The 19,624-nt window shown below is 49.0% G+C and overlaps 1 protein-coding gene across 1 annotated transcript; it reads left to right on the forward strand.

Moving 5' to 3' along the window:
* The first annotated feature begins 1,771 nt into the window (after positions 1-1,771).
* RPRML (reprimo like) lies at positions 1,772-2,903 on the forward strand. The gene has a single exon (XM_010981761.3). It carries the CDS (start codon positions 2,027-2,029, stop codon positions 2,381-2,383), a length of 357 nt encoding a protein of 118 aa, XP_010980063.3. The 5' UTR covers positions 1,772-2,026; the 3' UTR covers positions 2,384-2,903.
* Positions 2,904-19,624: the final 16,721 nt, after the last annotated feature.

Consider the following 19,624-nt stretch of genomic DNA (forward strand, 5'->3'; position numbering starts at 1 on the left):
GAAATTTAATAGCTTCCCAGAAGACACACACACACACACACACACACGAATTAGTGTTCGGCTAATAGAGAGGGGGTGGCTTTGGGATGTTCCCATGCTGGGAGCATCCTGAATCCCCTCACTCTAATTTGCCAAGCACTTTCTTTCCATCCAATTGTCTCTTCTTCCACCACCATCACCGGAATCCAAACCTCTAGCCAGCATCTTTTGCCTGGATCATTGTAAAGACTCCTAAGTGCTTTCCTTCCTCCCCTACAACAATCAAAGAATACAAATTAACACAAGGGGGACAAACCATCCTCTATCCCCTCAATTCACACAACAATTTTTAAAATATTGACAATAACCAGGACTGGGGGCAATGTCTTCCCTTCTCCACAGCGCTGGAGTGTAAACTGGTACATTTCTGGAGGGCAATTTGGTCAGATATAATTTACTGATTCTGCAGGTCTATTTTTCAAAATATAGCTAAATTAAAAATTACAGTTTCTGCACAAATACTTTGTTACAAGGTTCTTTATGGTAACAGTGTTTCTGAAGGAAAAAAGAAAAAAAGAAAAAGAAAGACCTCAAATATCCAAAAATAGAGACCTTGATTAAATAAATTGTAATTGTCTATATACCTTGAAAGACCATTCCTTCACTAAAATTGATGTTGCAGATCAGTAGTGCTAAAAGTGCAGGCAGGAAGAGCAGTGAGAGCCTCACCTGGGGATTTGGTAGAAATGTGCATTCTGGGGCCCCAACCCAGACTGGCTGATTCAGAAACTCTGGGCTGGGCCCAGAAATCTGGGTTTTAACAAGCCTCTGGACAATCAGAACCACTGTTTTAGATGAATATTTATCACTGGTAAATAACAGGATAAACTGTTAAATGGCAAAGGGTTACAGAACAGCATGTACAAAACAGTATGTACGAACAGTGCCTCCCTATTTTGAATGTATGTATATAGAGTGACATAAATAGAAAAAGGCCCGGGAGATTCTGTACCAATGGGGTAACATGGACATTCTCTGGTTGGTAGGATTACGATGTTTTAGATTTTTCTTTTTGCTAATCTATACTTTCTAATTAGTTTACAGTGACGTGTTTTTATAAAAAGGAATGAAGAAGGAAAAAACGCAGTAAGTTATTTTTAAATTAAAAAAGAAAAGACAAATGCGGAGGGGTGGGGATGAGATGGAAAGGTGGCAGAGTCCTTCCACGGCAACAGCCTTTCTGTGAGGGGAAACCTGGAGGACCTGGGTAGAGGAGGCGCGGGATGGCCAGTGACCCACTGCCACTGTCCAGAAGAGAGCGGAGAGAGGAAAGGGAAGGCAACGTTGGGGCGTGGGGTGGGGGTCTGTGCAACTCCTCTCATGTCTGGGAAGGCTCACCAGGACTTGAATAAAGAGCAGAGAAGAGATTTAGGGCTGACTTCAGGAAGAACTTAACTGCTAAGAGCACCACGTCCCGTAATGGGCGACTTGGAGAGATTTTTTCTGGCTGGGAACAGAAAAAATTAGTAATGCTGCTCAGTGGGGGTCGAGCTTCGCCGGCCGGAGAGCAGGGCTGCCCTGATCTCCTGATCCCTTCCGACCTTAGAACACAGGGAGAGTTGCGCTTGCAGAGATTCCAGGCCCCCAGCGACGCGGCGGGGCCTGGGACCGGGGGTGGGAGGGGGGGGAGGCGGATGGGAAGCACTGGGTGGGGAGAAGGAAGGAGAGGGGGCGGGGCCGTTGCTAGGGAAGGGGCGGCGGGGCGGCGGGGCGGCGGGGCGGGCGAGGAGTGTAGTCGGTGACCGCGACGCGCTCTCGGCTCTGCAGCTCCAGCTCCCGCGAAGCCTGTTGCTCGCTCCTCCCGGCCGCCGCTTCCCGCCAGGTGCCCAGGAGCTGTCGGCCGGAGGTGCTGCGGCGCGTGGGCAGACCCCCGCCCTCTCCCTCTCCCCGCGCACAGGTGGACCCGAGCGTCTCCGAAAGCGCGGGCGCGGGGAAGCTACCCCGTGCGCCCCGGACCGCGCGCCGAGACCCCGGGCGCCGAGCGGCGATGAACGCGACCTTCCTGAACCACAGCGGCCTGGAGGCGGCGGGCGGCTTGGGCGGCTGGGCCGCCCTGGGGAACCGCAGCCACGGGCTGGGCACGTGGCTGGGCTGCTGCCCCGGTGGCGCGCCACTGGCCGCCAGCGACGGGGTCCCCGTGGGGCTAGCGCCTGACGAGCGCAGCCTGTGGGTGTCGCGCGTGGCGCAGATCGCCGTGCTCTGCGTGTTGTCGCTCACCGTGGTCTTCGGCGTTTTCTTCCTGGGCTGCAACCTGCTCATCAAGTCGGAGAGCATGATTAACTTTCTGATGCAGGAGCGCAGGCCCTCCAAGGACGTGGGCGCCGCCATCCTGGGGCTGTACTGAGCGCCGCCTCGGCCCGCCCTCGCCAGTGTGGCTGGAAGGAGACGGAGAAGGGAACCCAGGGCCCTCGTCCCCCTCTCCTGGCGGGCAGCGCGAGAGGCAGCGACGTGCCTCGGGGCGTCAGGGTCCGGGACACTGAGGGACTCCAGACGGCAGCGCGGGAAGGGACTTCCACACCCGGCTGGGTCCTGCGTGCGCTCCAGCGTAGGAGGATGGGAGGGCAGGCGATGGGGTTCTTAACTGTTTTTTTGAAGGAAGTTCGGGACAGGGTGGGAGAGATTGTGGGATGCAACTTGGGGCTGAGGTCACTCGTGCGGGAGTTTTGTGTGTATGTAGGTGGAGTGGAGTGGGGGCGAGTTATGAGCAGCGTGGTGGGAGGCGGGGAGAGTTGTTGACGAATCCGAGCAGCTGAGCTTGCTGGCCTGATTTTACTTTAGAAAAGAAATCTTGTAATAAAACTACAGCCGTCGGGCATCCGTAGGCTTCCACCCGCACCTCTGTGGGTTGTGTGTGTGTTGTGTGTGCTGGCAGGGCTGGGTGGGCGGTGCGCAGCCTAGCAGCAAGCACTTTAAGCCGGTCAAAGGACGCTGAGCCCCAAGACTGGGCAGCTGTCGGGGCAGGTCGGGGGCTCCCGAGGCCTCACTTCAAAGAAGCCCAAGCTGTAGCTGGAGAGGGGAAAAGAGGCCGTTTTCTACACCAACAGCCACAGAGGCTGATCCTGCAGGATGGCCGGACAGCTTGGTGAGATCGATTAAATCACTGAGAAATCTGAATCTGTTTCGTGAGATGGGGAAAACGTAATTAGTAATGAGTTCAAAAGGAGGGAAACATCAAGATTAATACATCAGGATAGTGGATAAATAAAATTTAATTGGTGTGTATGTGGGGAGGGGGGTGGTCCAGATCGAGGTAAAATTGTAATCATAGGGCCAAAAGCCCTATCTAAGGGCTTGTTTGACTCCACCTTTGTAGAGGGTAGATGAGTAGTTTCTGAAGATGCACCCTTGCTGCATGGGGAAGGAGGATGTCGGGAAGGGGGTAATGCAAGCTTGGGAGAGGGCTTTGTGGTTTGAAGGACACAGGATGTTTAAAACTGAGCAAATGGCCTCCAATGCAGCTGTGTTCAGGAAATGTGGAATCTCTCTTTAGGAGATGCCCCTGCTGCCCAGAACCCTGGCACCTCTTATAGGTGCAGAATTTCCTTAAAGCAGTGTCAAGCAGTGAGAACCTTGGCACTCACAGGCTGGGGGTTGGGGGTGGCTCTGCTGTCTGCAAGTGTCTGGTCTGGGGAAGAGCTGAAATCCAGGGTGGGGGGCAGAACAGGAGAGAAAGCTGGGCTTTATAGTCTGTGTATATGTTCCTCAGCCCTCATGCCAACCCCACTCAAGCACCTTGGTGCTTGGAAGATTTGAGGGGGAAGGCTCTTGTGGATTTCTCCCTCTCTTCTCTCTCTCTCTTTTTTTTGTTTTTTTGGTTTTTTGGTTTTTTGGGTTTGTTTTGTTTTGCTATGGGTGGAAGTGAAGCTGAATGAGAAGGAAGGTGGCTGAAGCCTCTCTTGGCTTTGAGAAGAGAAGTATAAGGAACAACATCTGATGTCTTAAACACTAGATCCATATGAGGTGCGGGGGCAGGGGGCATGGTATCTTAACAAAAGCATAGGTGGTCACTGTCTATGAAGGATCCCGAATCTTCCTGGCTCCTGAGTCCTCCTGTGTAGCTGGAATCATCATCACCAGGATGTGTCATCTTCCCACCCACCCCCACCCCACCCCCAATCTCAGACCTGGGAGAGCTCATCCAGTTAGATCAGCCCAGTAAAGGCCAGGGGCAAAAAACCACCTGTAAAGTGTCTAGAGGGCGAAATCCACAATGTGGAGAATGTTCTGTTGATGGTTTGGGGTGACTTGCAGGTAGCCCAGCCTGATCTGGGGAGAGCAGCCTTGAATAGTTTGAGCAGCCAGGGTACCTGGCTTTGTGTGGCACAGATGTCTGGAGCCTGGGCTGACCCAATGGCCTGGAAAATGCAGTGCAGACAGTTGTGGGCGTTCACATAAAATCCACATGACCAGAAAATGGGAGTTTCAGGAAGAACAGAGCTTAGGTACTGTTTTCTGGCTGACCGAGTTGGAGCAAACACTACTAGAACATCCCTCCAATAAAATGGATCTGTGACTGGGACAAGAGGAGGTGATTTAAGAGTTAAGTTTCCTGAATTTGCTGAAAAAGGAAAGCCTTAGTCAGGAAGCTGTGCAAGATTTTCTCACTGTAAAGAAGAAAAAGGACAATGAAGACATGTCTGTGTGCTAACATGCCTGTTTGTGCCCTCCACACCATGACTGGAACACCCACGTGCACAGACACACTCACGGGCACTGGTGCATGAGTGGATGTTCATGCAGGCGGGCGGGTGCAAAGACAGGCTCAAGGAGGAAAACAGCAAGCATGAGTGGGGTCCTGGGAAGGGGCAGAGAGTGAGATCACGTTTGCAGCCTGTCTTAGGTCTCCAGAAGCCCCGATGTCCTGCAGTGTATTTACAGAGCTATTTTATGTAAACCACGAGGGCAGGAACACCTAGTTATGTAAGAGCACAGGAAGCATAGTGCTCCAGGGGAAAGGCAAGATTGGATCAGAACCCTGAACCTGGGGCATCAGGTGCTGGATCGAGAAGGGGTCTGGTTCTCCAATCCATCCCCAAGCTCCCCACCCTTGGGCAGGGAGAGCTCTTCCTACAAGGGATACCCAGGATTCAGAGGGCAAATCTCTGGGGGTCTTGGGTTCAGCAGAGTCCTGGACCCTAGCCTTTGAAAACCTAGCTGCCCGCTTCCTAGCTTTGTGACTCTGAGTGAGTAACTCAACCTCTCTGAGCCTCAGTTTCTTCACCTATAAAATGGAAGCAATACAACCCATGAGATGATGAGTATAAAGTAGCCAACATAGTGCCTGCCATGCAATAAACACCCTATAAAGATAATTATTATGATTATCATTATTTTTGCTTATGGTATGAACTCTACCCCCAAGATATATTTGGTTCTCTGAAATGGGATCCTGGACAGAAAAATAGTAATTCATATTTGCAAAGAATTTTGTAGTTTTCAAAGCACTTTCATAAGCAGGATGAAAATAATGTACCACGTGTCTAATGTGCCGAGCACTGAGCTCCCAGCCTGCTGAGGAAGGTTTCCTCACCACTCCCATTTTACAGGTGAGGGAACTGAGGCTCAAAGAGTTTACCTGAGGTTGCTCAGCCAGGAAGGGACAGAGCTAGGACTGAGCCCTGCCTGTGACTCCAGCCTTCACTCCACATGCTCTTGTTTGCTGTCCACAGCAGCCTGGTGAGTAAGAGAAGACACTCTTCCATGTGCCTGTTTATAGGAGAGGAGACTAAGGTTCAGTTTAATGGACTTGCCCAAGTTCATCCTTTTAAACAGTGTCTACTGGGGATCTTCTGTACTGAGCAGGCACTGGGGTGAGCGAGAGGATGGCAGAGCTGGAGTCTAGCCCAGCCTGCAGCTCCTGAAGCCCTGGGTACTTGTCTTGCTCCTCAGGGCCACCAGCCCTTGGGTGGGGGCAGCTGGTTCCACAGGTCCAGGGACTAGGTCAAACCCTCTGAGTCAGGGGTGGAATTTCTGGGGTCAGCTGTGCCCTCACTAGCAAAATGTCCCCTGGAATGGGGAGCAGTAGAAAGGGCTTACATTATAACATCCAATTCCTTTCCCACTTGTTTGTCTGAGCTGACACACAGAGCCATGTTGGGTTGGCTTCCAGGAGTCACCCTGCCCGAACTCTCCCCAGACCCCAACTCAGCAGCAGACCAAAAGCAGCCTTGAGCATTAGGGGAGGTTTAGAAGGGAGGGTGAAGTGTGAGAACTGGGGCGCACAGACAAAATGGCCACATGCGGCATTCCACTGTTGGGGACAAGGGGTGTGTGTGTGTGTGTGTGTGTATGAGAGATGGTCTTAGGAATGTGCTGGTCACTGGCATTTATTAGCCATGCCTTACATGACTCCCCTGGTGCTGGCTGCTGAGGAGGTTGCTAAGATGAAGGCAATTCTGCCCTCAAGATGCTAATAACATGACCAAGAAACAGCCAGCCACATGGGGACTCAGTTATGCCATCCTCTTTTAGGGGTGCCCACAATGGCAGCATGCATCACCCCACAGTCCTGTTTTGTCTGAGGATGAAGAGGAAGATTCTGGATCTGGAGGAGGAAGACGTGGGGAGAGGGTGTTTAAACATCTAGGTCCCCTAGTTCCTTACTCACAGGGACTCACGGAGCATCTGGCTTATGCAGGATGCTCTATGGGGCTTTGTGAGGACTGGGGAGAAGAAGGGCCCTGAGGAGATCTTGGGATATATGAGTCCACGCTGGGCCCCAAGCTGAAGAATGCCCCCACCCCCAAGATGGGCCTCTTCCTAGGGCCCTGGTTCTGTAAGAACACGGCCTTTGCCATCTTCACAGCCACCCAGCCGGAAACCACGTCGGACTCTCCTCCTGTCTGCTCCCTGGTTAATCCCTTCAGATTACTGCCTGGGCTGTGCCAGAGCCCTCCGAATGGTCTCTGGACCAACACACTTCCCTCTTCCCTGATCCCGCCTTCACTGTCACCAAGGTGATTTGCCCACAACACAGGTGGCATCATGTCACAACTCTCCTGGGTAACCTGTAGTGTTGCCAGCAGAACTGTCCAAATGCTTGAGCCAGTGTTCAGGACCTTCTGAGCTGTCCTACACCTCTATGCTTCTGCGACCCAGGCCCCAAGCTATACCCTGAAAAAGCTGACAAGTTCACATCCCATGCCTTTACTCCTGCTGCTCTGCTTTCCTCAAATGCTTCTCTTCCCTTCCTCTGCCCTTTAAAACTACTTACCCTCCAGGGTTAAGCTCAATTGCAATGTCATCCATGCAACAGATTTATAATTGCTTCTATCACATAGCCCCACTGCACAATCTTTATTCATCTGCATAAGAAAAGCTAACATTTATTGAGCCCTTCTATGGATTAGGCTCAGTTCATGTACTAATTTTCCAAAGAGGTGGCTTCTACTAACATCCTTATTTTACAAGGTTAAGAGATTTATTTGAGGTTATACAGCCAGTAAGTAGGTGCAGCTGGGATCTAAACCCAGGCAGACTGGTTTCTGAGTTCACACTCCTAAACACCAGGCTACGCTGCCTCGGTGTGTGGCAGACACCTCACTCTGCATTGTGCTCTGGTTACTGGTATCCATGCCCATCTCCCTCACTACACTATCCTTGAGGACCAGAACTGTGTGTGTATTTTTTACAGCACCCAGCATAATGCTTTATTCTATTTAGGAACATTACTAAGCTTGGTTGAATTGAAGACACAGTCCCTGCTCTCAAGGGTGTCATGCATCATAGGGATCAAAGACATGTAATCAAATAAACAAAACTCAAACAGCATTCACTTTAGTCAGATGCAAATAAAATTCCATGGAAATGATTCCTCTTTTAGGTGCTAACATTGCCATTTAGAGATCTTCTACATGCCAGGAATGGTGTGAAGCACTTTTCATATTTTATCTCATAATCCTTTCTGATTTTTCTCATAACCCAGATCTAATAATTCCTGCAAGGCAGAGATTGTTGTCATCTCTGCTTAAGAGAACAAGGCTCAGACGGCTTAGGTCACTCATCTGAGACCACAGTTAAGAACTGACGGAAGCAGAGTCCAAATTCAAGTCTATCTGAGTTCAAAACACATTTGGAAGGTGACTAGCTAGCACATTTCATGATTTTGGTTGAAATTTTGAAGTTAAGCCATGCCTTTATTTTTCTGTTTCATTGTTCGGGGTGTTGGAGTTTTTGTGAGAACTTCTCACTTCTCTTTGTTGCAGAACGTGATGACATAGTACTACTGCTGGTGATGAAGAGGACGACAGGGATGAAAGTGACAAGTCACCACCATCACTAAGCAGACTAGGAGTGAACAGGAAAAGCTACCCAATACACTGAAAGTAGGGAGAGAAAGAGAGGGTTAGGTTGAGATAGTGGACTAAATACTCACTCCAGCCAGCTCTGTATCATTATAAACATCGGGACAGGTATTAAAGAAAATCCACAGCATTGCTAGAAATTAGGAGGAGTTTCTAGCCCTCAGTGGGCTAGAAACTAGAAACCATGAAGATTTCCTGAAAAATAGGTGGCAGAGAGGGTCATGTTGAAAGGGTTACCCACAGCCCACATATCGGGCAAGCAAGGTCTGCCACAAAAGGTAGGAACCGCTCCAGGGGTGTCCCTAACTGGGACGCACAGACAAGGGAAGAGGAGGAGTCACGCCTTGGGTGCCGCAAAGGTTGTAGTCAGAAGTATCAGCTTCCTCGCTCCTTGTCCCAGCACTTCTTGCCATCAGAGGCAACTCTGAGGCTTTGTCATGGACAGGGCACTAGGGAAGATACAGAAAAGGAGAAATTATTCATGTCCGTGGTGAGTTTAAGATACACTGGTCTGTAAAGTTTAGAAGAGGTTTGCACTGGCAGTGAGAGGGCAGAGTCACCCTAAAGACTGCTCTGGGTCCTTGATGCCACAGGCTGTGTCTACCCTGGAACCTGCTACACTCCTGACTGTAGACTTGGGTACTGAGATGCTCCACTTCTAAAAACGTGGTTTTATATTAAATTTTCTGCAATGTATATATTGGCAGTCACATGTGTACTCACCAGAAGGGTGAAAAACTCCAGTGAATTACCATGGAGATGAAACCTGGAATGAGGTTGCCATGGTAATGAAACTGTTTCTAAAAGGCCACATCACCTTGGGAAAGTAGAAAGCTCCTGTTAAGGACTTGAAGTTAGAGGCTAAATCACAGACCTTCCCGTCAGGGCCGAGTGCTCTTTCAGTTTCTCTTTACTTCTCCTTTTTTTTTTTTTTTTTTAAACTTTTCTTGCCATCCCCAAAGGCAAGGGATTTAACATTTGAAAACTCTGACTCAAGCTCTGGCTGTGCCACTAATAAGTCATGGGGACTAGGTATCTGAGGGCCCTGAAGAGGTGTGAGGATGTGGGCTGCTGGCCCTTCTCTCTGCCTCTGTACTGATCAGCTGTGTGACCTTGGACAAGTCATTCTATGTTTTCTGGGGTTTCCTCCTGTGCAAACTGAGGGGATGGACTAGATGGCCTCTAAGATTATTCCAATATTTTTCTTTCCCTTCCTTGACACTCTACCTTGAGGGACAACCAACCTCTCAAGTAAATTAGGCCATTGGAACTGTCTGTGGTGCTGAACATCTGTCTGTTGAGCCCCTGGACTACATCCAGTTCTCAGCAGATCTTGGCTGTTCTCAGCACACTCAGAGACTGGTGGATTCAGGCCACCTCCTTCAGGAGTCTAGGAGCCTGCCTGCCACCTGGAGAGGAGGCTCCAGAGTCTCTTGGAGTTTAGAGACCACTGGAGGAGGAATCTGGAGATGTGGTCCTAGCCTGACTGACATTTGCTGTCAGTGGGTTTTTGATGAAGCCACACCTTCCCTGTGGACCTTTGTTTTCCCATCTATGAAACTGAGATGGGGACTAAGATGATCCCTAACACCTGATGGGCCCAGAAGTGTCCTGGAAGCTTGCCTGAGCTATGGGGCAGAGGAGAGCCCATAAATATTCAACCATTCCCCACCTGACTTGAGGCCCAGGCTTCTCCAGTGGTGACTGAGGATAAGGAACAAAGCACACTCCCCTGTTAGGAACATATGTTCTTTTGTCTGGAAGAAAAGACAGGCAGTGAGCAGATGTAGCATTTACATTTTCTCCAATGACAACTGAACACTGAGGATGATTAGTGCTTGTTATAAAATGTGTCAAAACTATAATAAAAATCTCCAACTTATATCATCCGCCTACTTATCTGATCATCTTTCCAGAATCTGCTTCACTCCTCAGTAGCACAGGATGAAAAAGTCAAAGAAGGGAAGGCTCAAAGGGAGCTCACCCTAGGAGGAACACAGACACTGCAATTCACTCTGAAATATCTTGTGTTTTTCATCCTTCAAATCCCCTACTTGTCAACACAATGTGACGGTTGGGAGCATGGAGTCCATAATCAAGAAGTGCCCTTGATTCAAGCCCTGCTTCTGCTCCTTATTAGCTGTAAGACATTCTTTCCAAGCTTCAGTTTCTTCATTTGTAAAATAGGGGTTAATGACACATATCTCTAAGTAGTGCTGAAAGGATTAAATAACATCATTTATGAAAATGATTAGCAAGCTCAGTGTTAGCATACATTGAAAGTGATTGTTTTGATGATTGATAGCTGCATGAAAACTACCCCCAAAACTTCATGGTTTAAAATGATAACCATTTTATTCTCTCTCATGGTTCTGTGGGTAGATCAGGTAACCGTGGGTCAACCGGGAGTTGCTCTGCTGCATATGATATTGGCAGGAACAACAGCCATCTAGGGGTTGACTGGCTAGAACATCCAAGTCTGGTGCCTTGGAAGGGACAGCTGGAAGGCAGCGCTCAGCTCAGATGGCTATACCCTCTCCTTTCCTAGTAGTCTCGTGGCATCTCCTTCTTTACATGGCTTCTCCAAACGGTATCTACAGCAGGACAGCTGTTCTTACTACATGTCAGCTTATGGTTTTTCTTTTGCAGAATGTCAAATAAATAGAATCATACTTGACATATAGCCTTTTCAGTCTGTCTTCTTATACTTAGCTCAATGCATCCACATTGCTGTGTGTATCAGCAGTTCGTTCCTTTTTATTGCTGAGTAGTATTCCATTGTATGAATGTATCTCAGATTTTTTAAATTTTGATTTTTATGTATCTCCAGCTGAAGGACATCTGTTGTGAGTAAATTATGAATAAATTCAACATAAATAATCATGTATAGTTTTTGCATGTATGTGTGAGCAAATTTTTCATTCCTCTTGGGTAGATAGCTAGGAGACAGATTGTTGGGTCATATAGAAAGTATACACTTAACTCTACACGAAACTGCCAAACTGTTTTTCCAGAGTGGTTGTCACATTTTGCATTCCCACCAGCAATGTGTGAGTGTTCTAGTTGCTCTGCATCCTCGCCAGTGCTGAGTAATGTCAGGGTTATTCATCTATTTTGTATTTTGTTTATTTGTATGTGTGTCTTTCTAGTATGTGTGCAGCAATATCTCATTGTGGGTTAAATTTGTGTTTTCTAATGACTGATGGTGTTGAACATCTTTTCGTGGACTCATTTACCATCTGCATATGTTCTTTAGTAAAGTACCTTTCGCTTATTTTTAAAGTTGGGTTGTTGGTTTTATTGTTGACTTTTGAGAGCTCATTGTATATTTTCGGTACAAGTCCTTTGGCAGATACGTGATTCGTGATATGTGATTTCTCCCAATCTGTGGCTTGTCTTTTCATTCTCTTAACAGTGTCTCTCACAGAGTTCCACACACCCCTCAATCCATTGCCTTCCCCACCCCCACACTGGTGTGTCCCCAGTACCTAGCTAGTGCCCGCATAGTAGGAACACCACAAGTGTCTGCTGAGTGGATGATGTAATGAGTGAATGGGGAAGCTGAGCCTCCTGATCACTGTGGAGGTGACTCACTCTGGTCTGGGTATTGCGTCACTTAGGACTGTTGCCTTCTTGCTCTGGTTCTCTGTTATCCAAGTGGCTCTCTGATCCTTATTTGGCTTCCCTGGTCTACTGACCCCAAGCAAGGAGTCACCGGAATAGTGAGTATGAGTAGTCCAGTGACTGAAAAGGCAGCCTCCAGCCCTTCCATCCTGAGTTTAGCAAGTGGCATTCCAGTTGCTCATTGTTGGGTCTGGTCAGTCTCAAGAGACTGGCCACTTTTGAGTGTCCTGGCCCAACTTTCAGGCCCTACTGAAGCCTGAACCATGGTGGCCACTCTGAAGTCCACCCTCTGAGGTCCTACCCGAGGGCCCAGCCAGCCTTCCTCAGATGATCTCTCTCTTGCATCTCTCTCTTCCCTGCTCAGTCCAGAAGGGGAGGGAGGAAAGTCAGCTCCAGGGTGGGAAGACTGGCTTCTGGGAACCTCCAGGGATGGAAGGACTCTCCTTGGTTAGGGAGACAAAAAAGGAAGAGAAGAGTTTTTGAGGTGGAGAGTGGGATGGCAAAGGATAGAGCCTGGAACCAAAAGCAGTGCTCAGGAAATGCTCTAGTTTAATCCCTTCTCACCACAGTTCCGTGGAAGGAGGCTGCCGTCATAGGGGCTGGGAGAAGTTTTGTTTCCAAATGCAGCAGAGCCTGCTTTGCTTAGAGATAGAGTCAGTTTGCCTCTTTTCTTAGTTCCCAAAAGAAAGATGAAAAACCTCCTTTCTTCAGAGATTTTAATGCTGCCTGAACTACAGGATCTGAAAAATAGTCAAGGGTTCTTGAGCACAACCAGACAAAGAGAAATAAACTTAGAAGGAGGGGTTAGGGAGTGGGGTGGTAGTGATGGATTTAGGTTTTTCCAAAAAGAAAGAATACTTTTCCTTTTGAGCCAAACCTCTTCTTAAAAATTTAAAAATTGGAGGTCACACACTTTGCAGTCTGCCTCTCAGTCTGTCCATCTGTCTGCTGGTAGGAAGCAGCTGATGCTTCTGCTCCCCTCTGCCCTGACCTTCCCACCAGCTCCCTGGTAATGCTTTCTGGCCACACTTAGATCTGCCCCTGCATTCCTGACACTGACTCGCTTGTCCTAGGACACTCTGCCTGTGGAGGAGAGCCTTGAGCACAGCAAATTTTGTCAAACTGTCCTGCAGGGACATACAGAGACCTCTTGTCTTTGCATTGGACTTCACTTTAGTAAAACATTTCCCATCTCATGCTATTCATTCAGCCTTTTAGTAGTTCTTCAAGATAGGTCCCACATGTAACTGTTGGGGAAACGGAGGGGTCACAGACAAAGTCAAGGGGGTGGCCCAGTTCTCACAACCCTTGTCACATGTGGGATTTTCATAGATTAGACTCAGTCTTCAGGCAAATTCAAACTCCCCAGAGCCTCTGGCTTCCCAGGAAGTTGGGTCCACCCTTCATCCCCATCCCATGACCTCTGGAGGCAGGGTGAACTCTTGTCAACCCAAAGTGGGTGGCGGGAGGGGCGATGCCCTGATGGCCCAGTCCTCACCCCTAAGCTAGCAGCCAGGCCTCAGAATAGCTCATCTTCAAGTCTCCTCCCAGCTCCCCCTTCCAATGGTCTTTGGCTTAGTCAGGTTCTGAGATGCCTTGGTTCCTGCTGTCAGTTCTTCCTTCAGTTTAAGAATAAAAGGAAGCCATCCTCTGAGTCCCCACGCACGTCTCCCACCCCCACAGTCTTGCTAGCTCCTGCTGTTGCGACTGTCAGGAGTGGAGTTTTGGGTAATTGTTACCATGGAGACCCTGTCTAGAGTTATTGTGCAAATGTGTCCCATCTTTCTCCTTTTTTTGGTGTGTGATATGAATGTGGGTAAAATGGTGAGACTGAAGGCGCTTCACCTCACTCCCTTGCCCTGCAAGTTGGGTTACCTGGGCCCAAGCTTCCTGGTAGCCTGCTCCCCACTCCTGTTTTCTTTGAGACCTGCGACCTGTTGCTGCCAATGGAAAGAAAGTCCAGGACAGCTGAGGACAAGAGACCTGCTCTCCATGGGTTGAATGGGGTGGCCCAGATCCAGTGACACTGGCAGCAACTAATCCCCAAAGCAGCAGCCCAGGTTCCTGGAGCCATCAGCCCACTGTTGATGAATTAAGCCAGAGCTCCCAGCACCTTCCTCAGAGAGCCTGTCTAAAAGTTGAGGTTGCTCACCTAGATCCCACCTCCATCCCACTTCCACAGTCATCACTGTGTACACAGATCACTGCTACAGAATCCAGGCTTAGCACCCCGCCTCTGTTTCCCCTGAGCGTTCGTCTTCCCACATGCAGATGACTGGATCATTAGCACTATTTTTATCATGGCTCTTTCCTATCCAAGATCTGGCCTCGTCGCCCCACTGTTTCTTTTACCAAATACAGTCAACTTGCATTCAAGGGCTTCCATCAGTTCCTTCCTCTCCCACCAAACAAACCAGCCCTTCATGCCTTCACCTCGCCCATCCTCACCTTTGCTCTCTGCAGTTCCGAGTCAGCTCTCCGAGGGCAGCCTCACCCACCTCACTGACACTGCCTTTGCTCAGGCTTTGTCCTCCTTTCTCTGACTCTTGTCAGGAATTCATCACCTTCTTCAAAACCCTGCATCAGCATCCTTTCTCTACAATGGCTCACTGCACTGTTGAAAAGATTTGGGTGTTGGAATGGGGGCGGGGCTACAAAGACAGTGTAGCATGTTGAGGAGTGCCACCAGCACTGTCAGCTACCCAGGCTACTCCAGGGCTGCCATCCAACAGGAGGCATGAGACAGTAAACATATGGCCGCCCCCTCAGTGCCTACACGGATTTTGACAAGCTTCCCAATAAAGGATTCATCATCACACGACAGTCAACGAACAAGAGAATTAAGAATGTTTGTAAGGCAGAATTCTGGCCCTGTGTGGGGAGATTTCTGTTTACAATGCCACACAGGAGGGAACAGGATCTGAGTTTGAATATTGCAGGAGTTGCTGAATAACAGATTTGGATCCAGGGCTAATCGTACGGGCTGTTAATCAGTTTTCCCCTGAAGGTTAAGAGGGACCCTACTGTGAGTGAGGAGGATCACTCTATCCTCTTCTTCCCACTTCATTTCTACAGGATTGTATTTCAGATCATACTTTCTTGTCTTGCTGATGAGGCTTCATGAGGAATGAAGAGATGATTCTAGGTTGCGCCTTGCCGCCTTGCCTAGTCTGATGTGAGGAGCGGCAGCATCTGGCTCCCCAGTCTAATAGGGGATTTAGAGCCCCTGCCCCAGAAGGTTCCTAGTCTGAAGGTGGAGACGTAGCCCCTGTTCTAAAAAGATCTTCAGTCAGTTGGCAAGGGGTGGGGTGGGAGGGATCGCACACACACAGCTATGCTCAAATGATAATCTAACCAGATACAGCTGGACCAAAGTGTTAGCAAAAGTAAGTAGTCACAAAAGTAGGAGGGATGATGGAGTTAAGACCTGGTTTGGAAGGCTTTCTGGAGGAGGTGAGTGCTGAAGGAATGGTTTGGTGAAGAGAAGATGGGATTCCAAGCCATGCACTGCCTCAGAAGTGTGCTTGGCCTGAGGTATCCAAAGAGAATTGATGAGTTTGTTCCTTAATGGGTCTCATTCAGAAATCAAATCCTTTCAAGCTCTAATTTCACTTTTGTCGAGATAAAAATGGGGGAGGGGGAGAAGCTCAAGGTCTAAATTAATATTTATTGTGTACCACCTTTGCATCTAGCATCTTATTATGTAAATGGCTTGAGAGGGGAGAACAGAGACAAAGGCATGGTTTTGGTCTCGTAGAGGGTTTCCTTCAGAGCTTTCACTGCAAGAGACAGAAACCCACTGTAAACCTACTTAAGTAGGGAAGGGATTTATTGGCTCTCTGAATTGTAAAGTTCTAAGGGCATGGCTCAATCCAGGGGCCTGGGGGGTGGGAAGGGACAGACTGGGATTTCAAAATTTGTAGATACTGACAGGCATATGCAGACTAGATAAACAAGATTATACTGTATAGCACAGGGAAATATATACAAGATCTTGTGGTAGCTCACAGCGAAAAAAAAATGTGACAATGAATATATGTATGTTCATGTATAACTGAAAAATTCTGCTCTACACTGGAATTTGACACAACATTGTAAAATGACTATAACTCAATAAAAAAAAAGTTAAAAAAAAATCCAGGGGCTTAACTAATATTGTTTCCTCTCTTTCTCTCTCTGTGTTTCTCTCTCTCTCTCTCTCTCTGCCTCCTTCCTTCCTTTACACTCTGCCTTTCTCTTTCCTCCTGTCTCTCTCTCTCCCTCTCTCCAGCTTGTGGCTTTGCTTTCTTCTTGGAGGGCTTCATTCTCAAGCAGCCTCTCCACATGGCTGGAATTAGTCTCCAAGTTAAGATATCTTGCTCTCACAGAGGCAGTGGTCAGTTAGAATTAGTGCTAAAGGGGCCAGGCAAGTCTGAGTCTGTTCCTTTGGAAACACTTTCCTAGAAGTCCCTTCCGGCAACTTCTCCCCACAACCTGTTGATCAGAACGGGATGCCACAACCACCCCTAGCCACAAGTCTGAAGAGGCAAGTATTTGCAACTGGGATTCCTGTGAGATCAACAAAACTAGGGTTTCGTTAGTGAGAACCAAGAGGAAAATGGATATTGGTTGTGGAGCCAGCAGTGCCTATCAGAATACCAAGGAAGACTCTGATTGGCTCTGCAGAGTCATGTGGTCATTCCTCAAACAACCACCAGGGCCTAATGACAAAGCCCTCTGACTGGCCAGGCCTGCTTCAGGTGCTTTCTCCTGTTGGTGAAGGCAGCCCCAGCTGAATCCCATGGAACAGGTTTTCCACAGGAAGGAGAGGTTATGTTACCAGCTGAAGGGCATAAGGGCTTATAGTCCATAGGGATGCTGGGCAGATAAACATCCTACACCCACGACAAGAATTTTCCAGTAAATAAAGAAAATACACCAAAAAATAGTTTTAGGGGAAAAAAAAAACCAGCTTCAGGAATCTCCTCTTTCTGACACAATGTATACAAAGTGATGTTGCAGGAACCAAATATAGCCACACCAAAATGATGCAGAGAAAAATGGCTCGGAAAGGAAGACTTCCTGGTGGGAGTGAAGTTGGAGTTGGGGTGTGAAGGAGGTGATGGCTGGAGAGGAGGAGCCAGGAGGCAAAAGCCCAGAGGGAGAAGCACTGTGCAAAGGCTAGGAACAGGGCTGGATGGGAGAGAGAGGGAAGGTAGGTGGACAGCCCCCGCCCCCCTACAAGTGTTCTACCGCCCTGTGGCCTGGGTTTCCTCCCTGAGTGTACCTGGGCCCCAGAAAACTGGAGGCTTCCCTTTCCCTCTGGGTCAGCAGCTGACTTTGGCTCAACCCTGATTAGCTTTGTTTTGGCCTGGGAAGTTGGGCAGAGGGGAACAGGGAAGACCTCCAGTGCTAAGTTCCAGGGGAGAGGAGGGAAATGGCTCTGATATGTGAGCAAGAGGGAGCTGCTGAGAGCAAGTTCCCAATCCAGTAAAGAAGTGATTATATGGTCATTTTCAAGTTACCAGGCACATCCCAGGAGACTCTAGCTGGCAGCTCAACAATTCACCATGAAACCTGGGATCCGGAGCCGGCTGGTGTGGCAGCTGGGCGAGGAGCCCAGACACAGACAGCTGGGGTGGGAATCTTTAAGGATGAAAATGATGGGTAAGGAGCTTGCTGTTTCCATGGAAACTGACTCTGGGAGGATGTGACATGGTCCACTGGGTAAACCGAGGGGAGAATGCCACCCACTACCAGGCTTTACTGTGGGCGGCAAGCAGGCACCTCTGGAACCTGCACTTTTCAGCTGTGTTCCTGGGCTCTGCCCACCTCTGTGTCCTCTTAGGGACATCACGATCTGACAATGTGAGTGCCAGTTCACATAAATGTCTGAGGGGCCTGGGAAGACACCCCCGAGTCAGAAAAGACTTGGCATGGTTCCTGCCACCCTGGGTTAGCTGTGTCTGGCAAGAGTACGGTAGTGCCAGACTATGGGACTGTAGCTGGGGCGAGTGTCACAGACTAGGGCTAGGACATGCTGGCTTAGTGAGAATGCCCACGAGCGGGGCGAAATGGCAGGAGCTCTGGATTGGGAGTAGGTGACCTCCACTCTGATTTCATATCTATTATTACCAGCTGGCTTAGGGACCCCTGGGCAGTCACCCAGAAAGTCAGACTTGGTGGTCCCTAAGTCTCCTTCTAGCTCCACCTCCTGTCCTGGAATTTGGAACCTGGTAGTTTTGATCTCATTCGTTCCATGTCTCAGCACCCTGAACTACTCCACCACGGCACAGAGGGGCCCCCCGAGACAGCCCAGGCTCTTCTCAGGCTGCTGTGCAGGTTCTGAGACAGGCAAGATGCTGACGCAGCCCAGCCCAGCCTTTGCCGCTCCGAGCCATTTTGCCCCTGAGCTCTGGGACGTCTGAGCACAGAGAGAGATGTTTCTGAAGCTTCCGGCTGCCCCCGCGTACTCCCGCAGACGGGCTTAATAAGCTGCCTGTTGCAATAACTCTTTCATTTCCAACGGCGATTTTAATTGGGCCGTTCCCCAGGATAAGTGGGAAGAAAAAAGCAATTTGTGTGGGATTTTGGCTAGGGCACTGAACATACACTTAAGGATTCAATTATCTCTCCCCTCTCCTCCTCCTTTTCCTTCCCCTCCTCTCCATCCTCTCCCTCCTGACCCTTTCACTCCTCCTCTGACATCCCCGTCTCCTCAGGCAGCTGCCTCTTCCCCATCCTACAAGGGGCAGCAGAGAGTGTGGGTAAGGGTCCTGCAGGCAGGGAAGAGGACACAAGAATCCTGTTGAGGGATAGGAAAGGAAGTGATTTAGGTACTGCTACTGTAATAGAGGAGAACAACTCTGACTCTGTATTGGATCTGTTCCTTTAGTTTTGACCACCGTGCCCTGTTTCCTAGGCTTAGTCTTGCTAACTCTGTACCTTTTGTAAAACAATGTTGTCTTTAGCTTGAAATATACAAGAGAGCGTATTCTCGAGGCTCCGACCTTTAAGGATGTTAGCACTTCTGCACTTATGTGGCAATGGCAAGTTGCAAAATAGAGAATAACCTTTGTTTTGTTGGAGGTTTACAGGGACACCATGGCCTGACCCACACGGACAATGCAAGAACAAAGAATTCCTACAGCAAGAAGTTTGCAACAACCAACCACACCGTCTCCTCTGTTTTTTTGTATAAAAAGAGCCTGTATTCTGACTGGAGTAGGATGGTTCTCCAAGATATTAGTCTGCCATCCTCTCGGTCTGCCAGCTTTCCAAATAAAACCACTATTCCTTGCCCCAACACCTCATCTCCTGATTTATTGGCCTGTGGTGCAGCGAGCAGAACGAGTTGGACTCGGTAGCACCTTCATGCACACATTCATCAGCTGATATTCGTGAAGCGTCTGTCTTGGGCACTGAGTACACAACAGTAAGACAGACACGGTGGAGGGACGGACCTAGCACAGCGGGTACAAGCACAGGCTGTGGAGTGAGGACGGCAGACACAACCGCCCGAGGCCCTGGAACTGGTCACAGGGAATTTCAGGGTTTCCTTTAAGCGTATGTCCATGACCTTGGTTACATGTGCAAGTCTGCATGAATCACTACGCCTCTTGGGCCCTCAGCTTCCCCATTGGAACAGGATGAGGCTAAGCTGGATGATGTTTAAGATT

This window comes from Camelus dromedarius, chromosome 16, assembly GCF_036321535.1.
Source record: "Camelus dromedarius isolate mCamDro1 chromosome 16, mCamDro1.pat, whole genome shotgun sequence".
NCBI lineage: Eukaryota > Metazoa > Chordata > Mammalia > Artiodactyla > Camelidae > Camelus > Camelus dromedarius.

What these genes read in the sequence shown, in the direction of transcription:
- RPRML (XM_010981761.3), top strand. Translation starts at nt 2,027, where the DNA reads ATGAACGCGACCTTCCTGAACCACAGCGGCCTGGAGGCGGCGGGCGGC.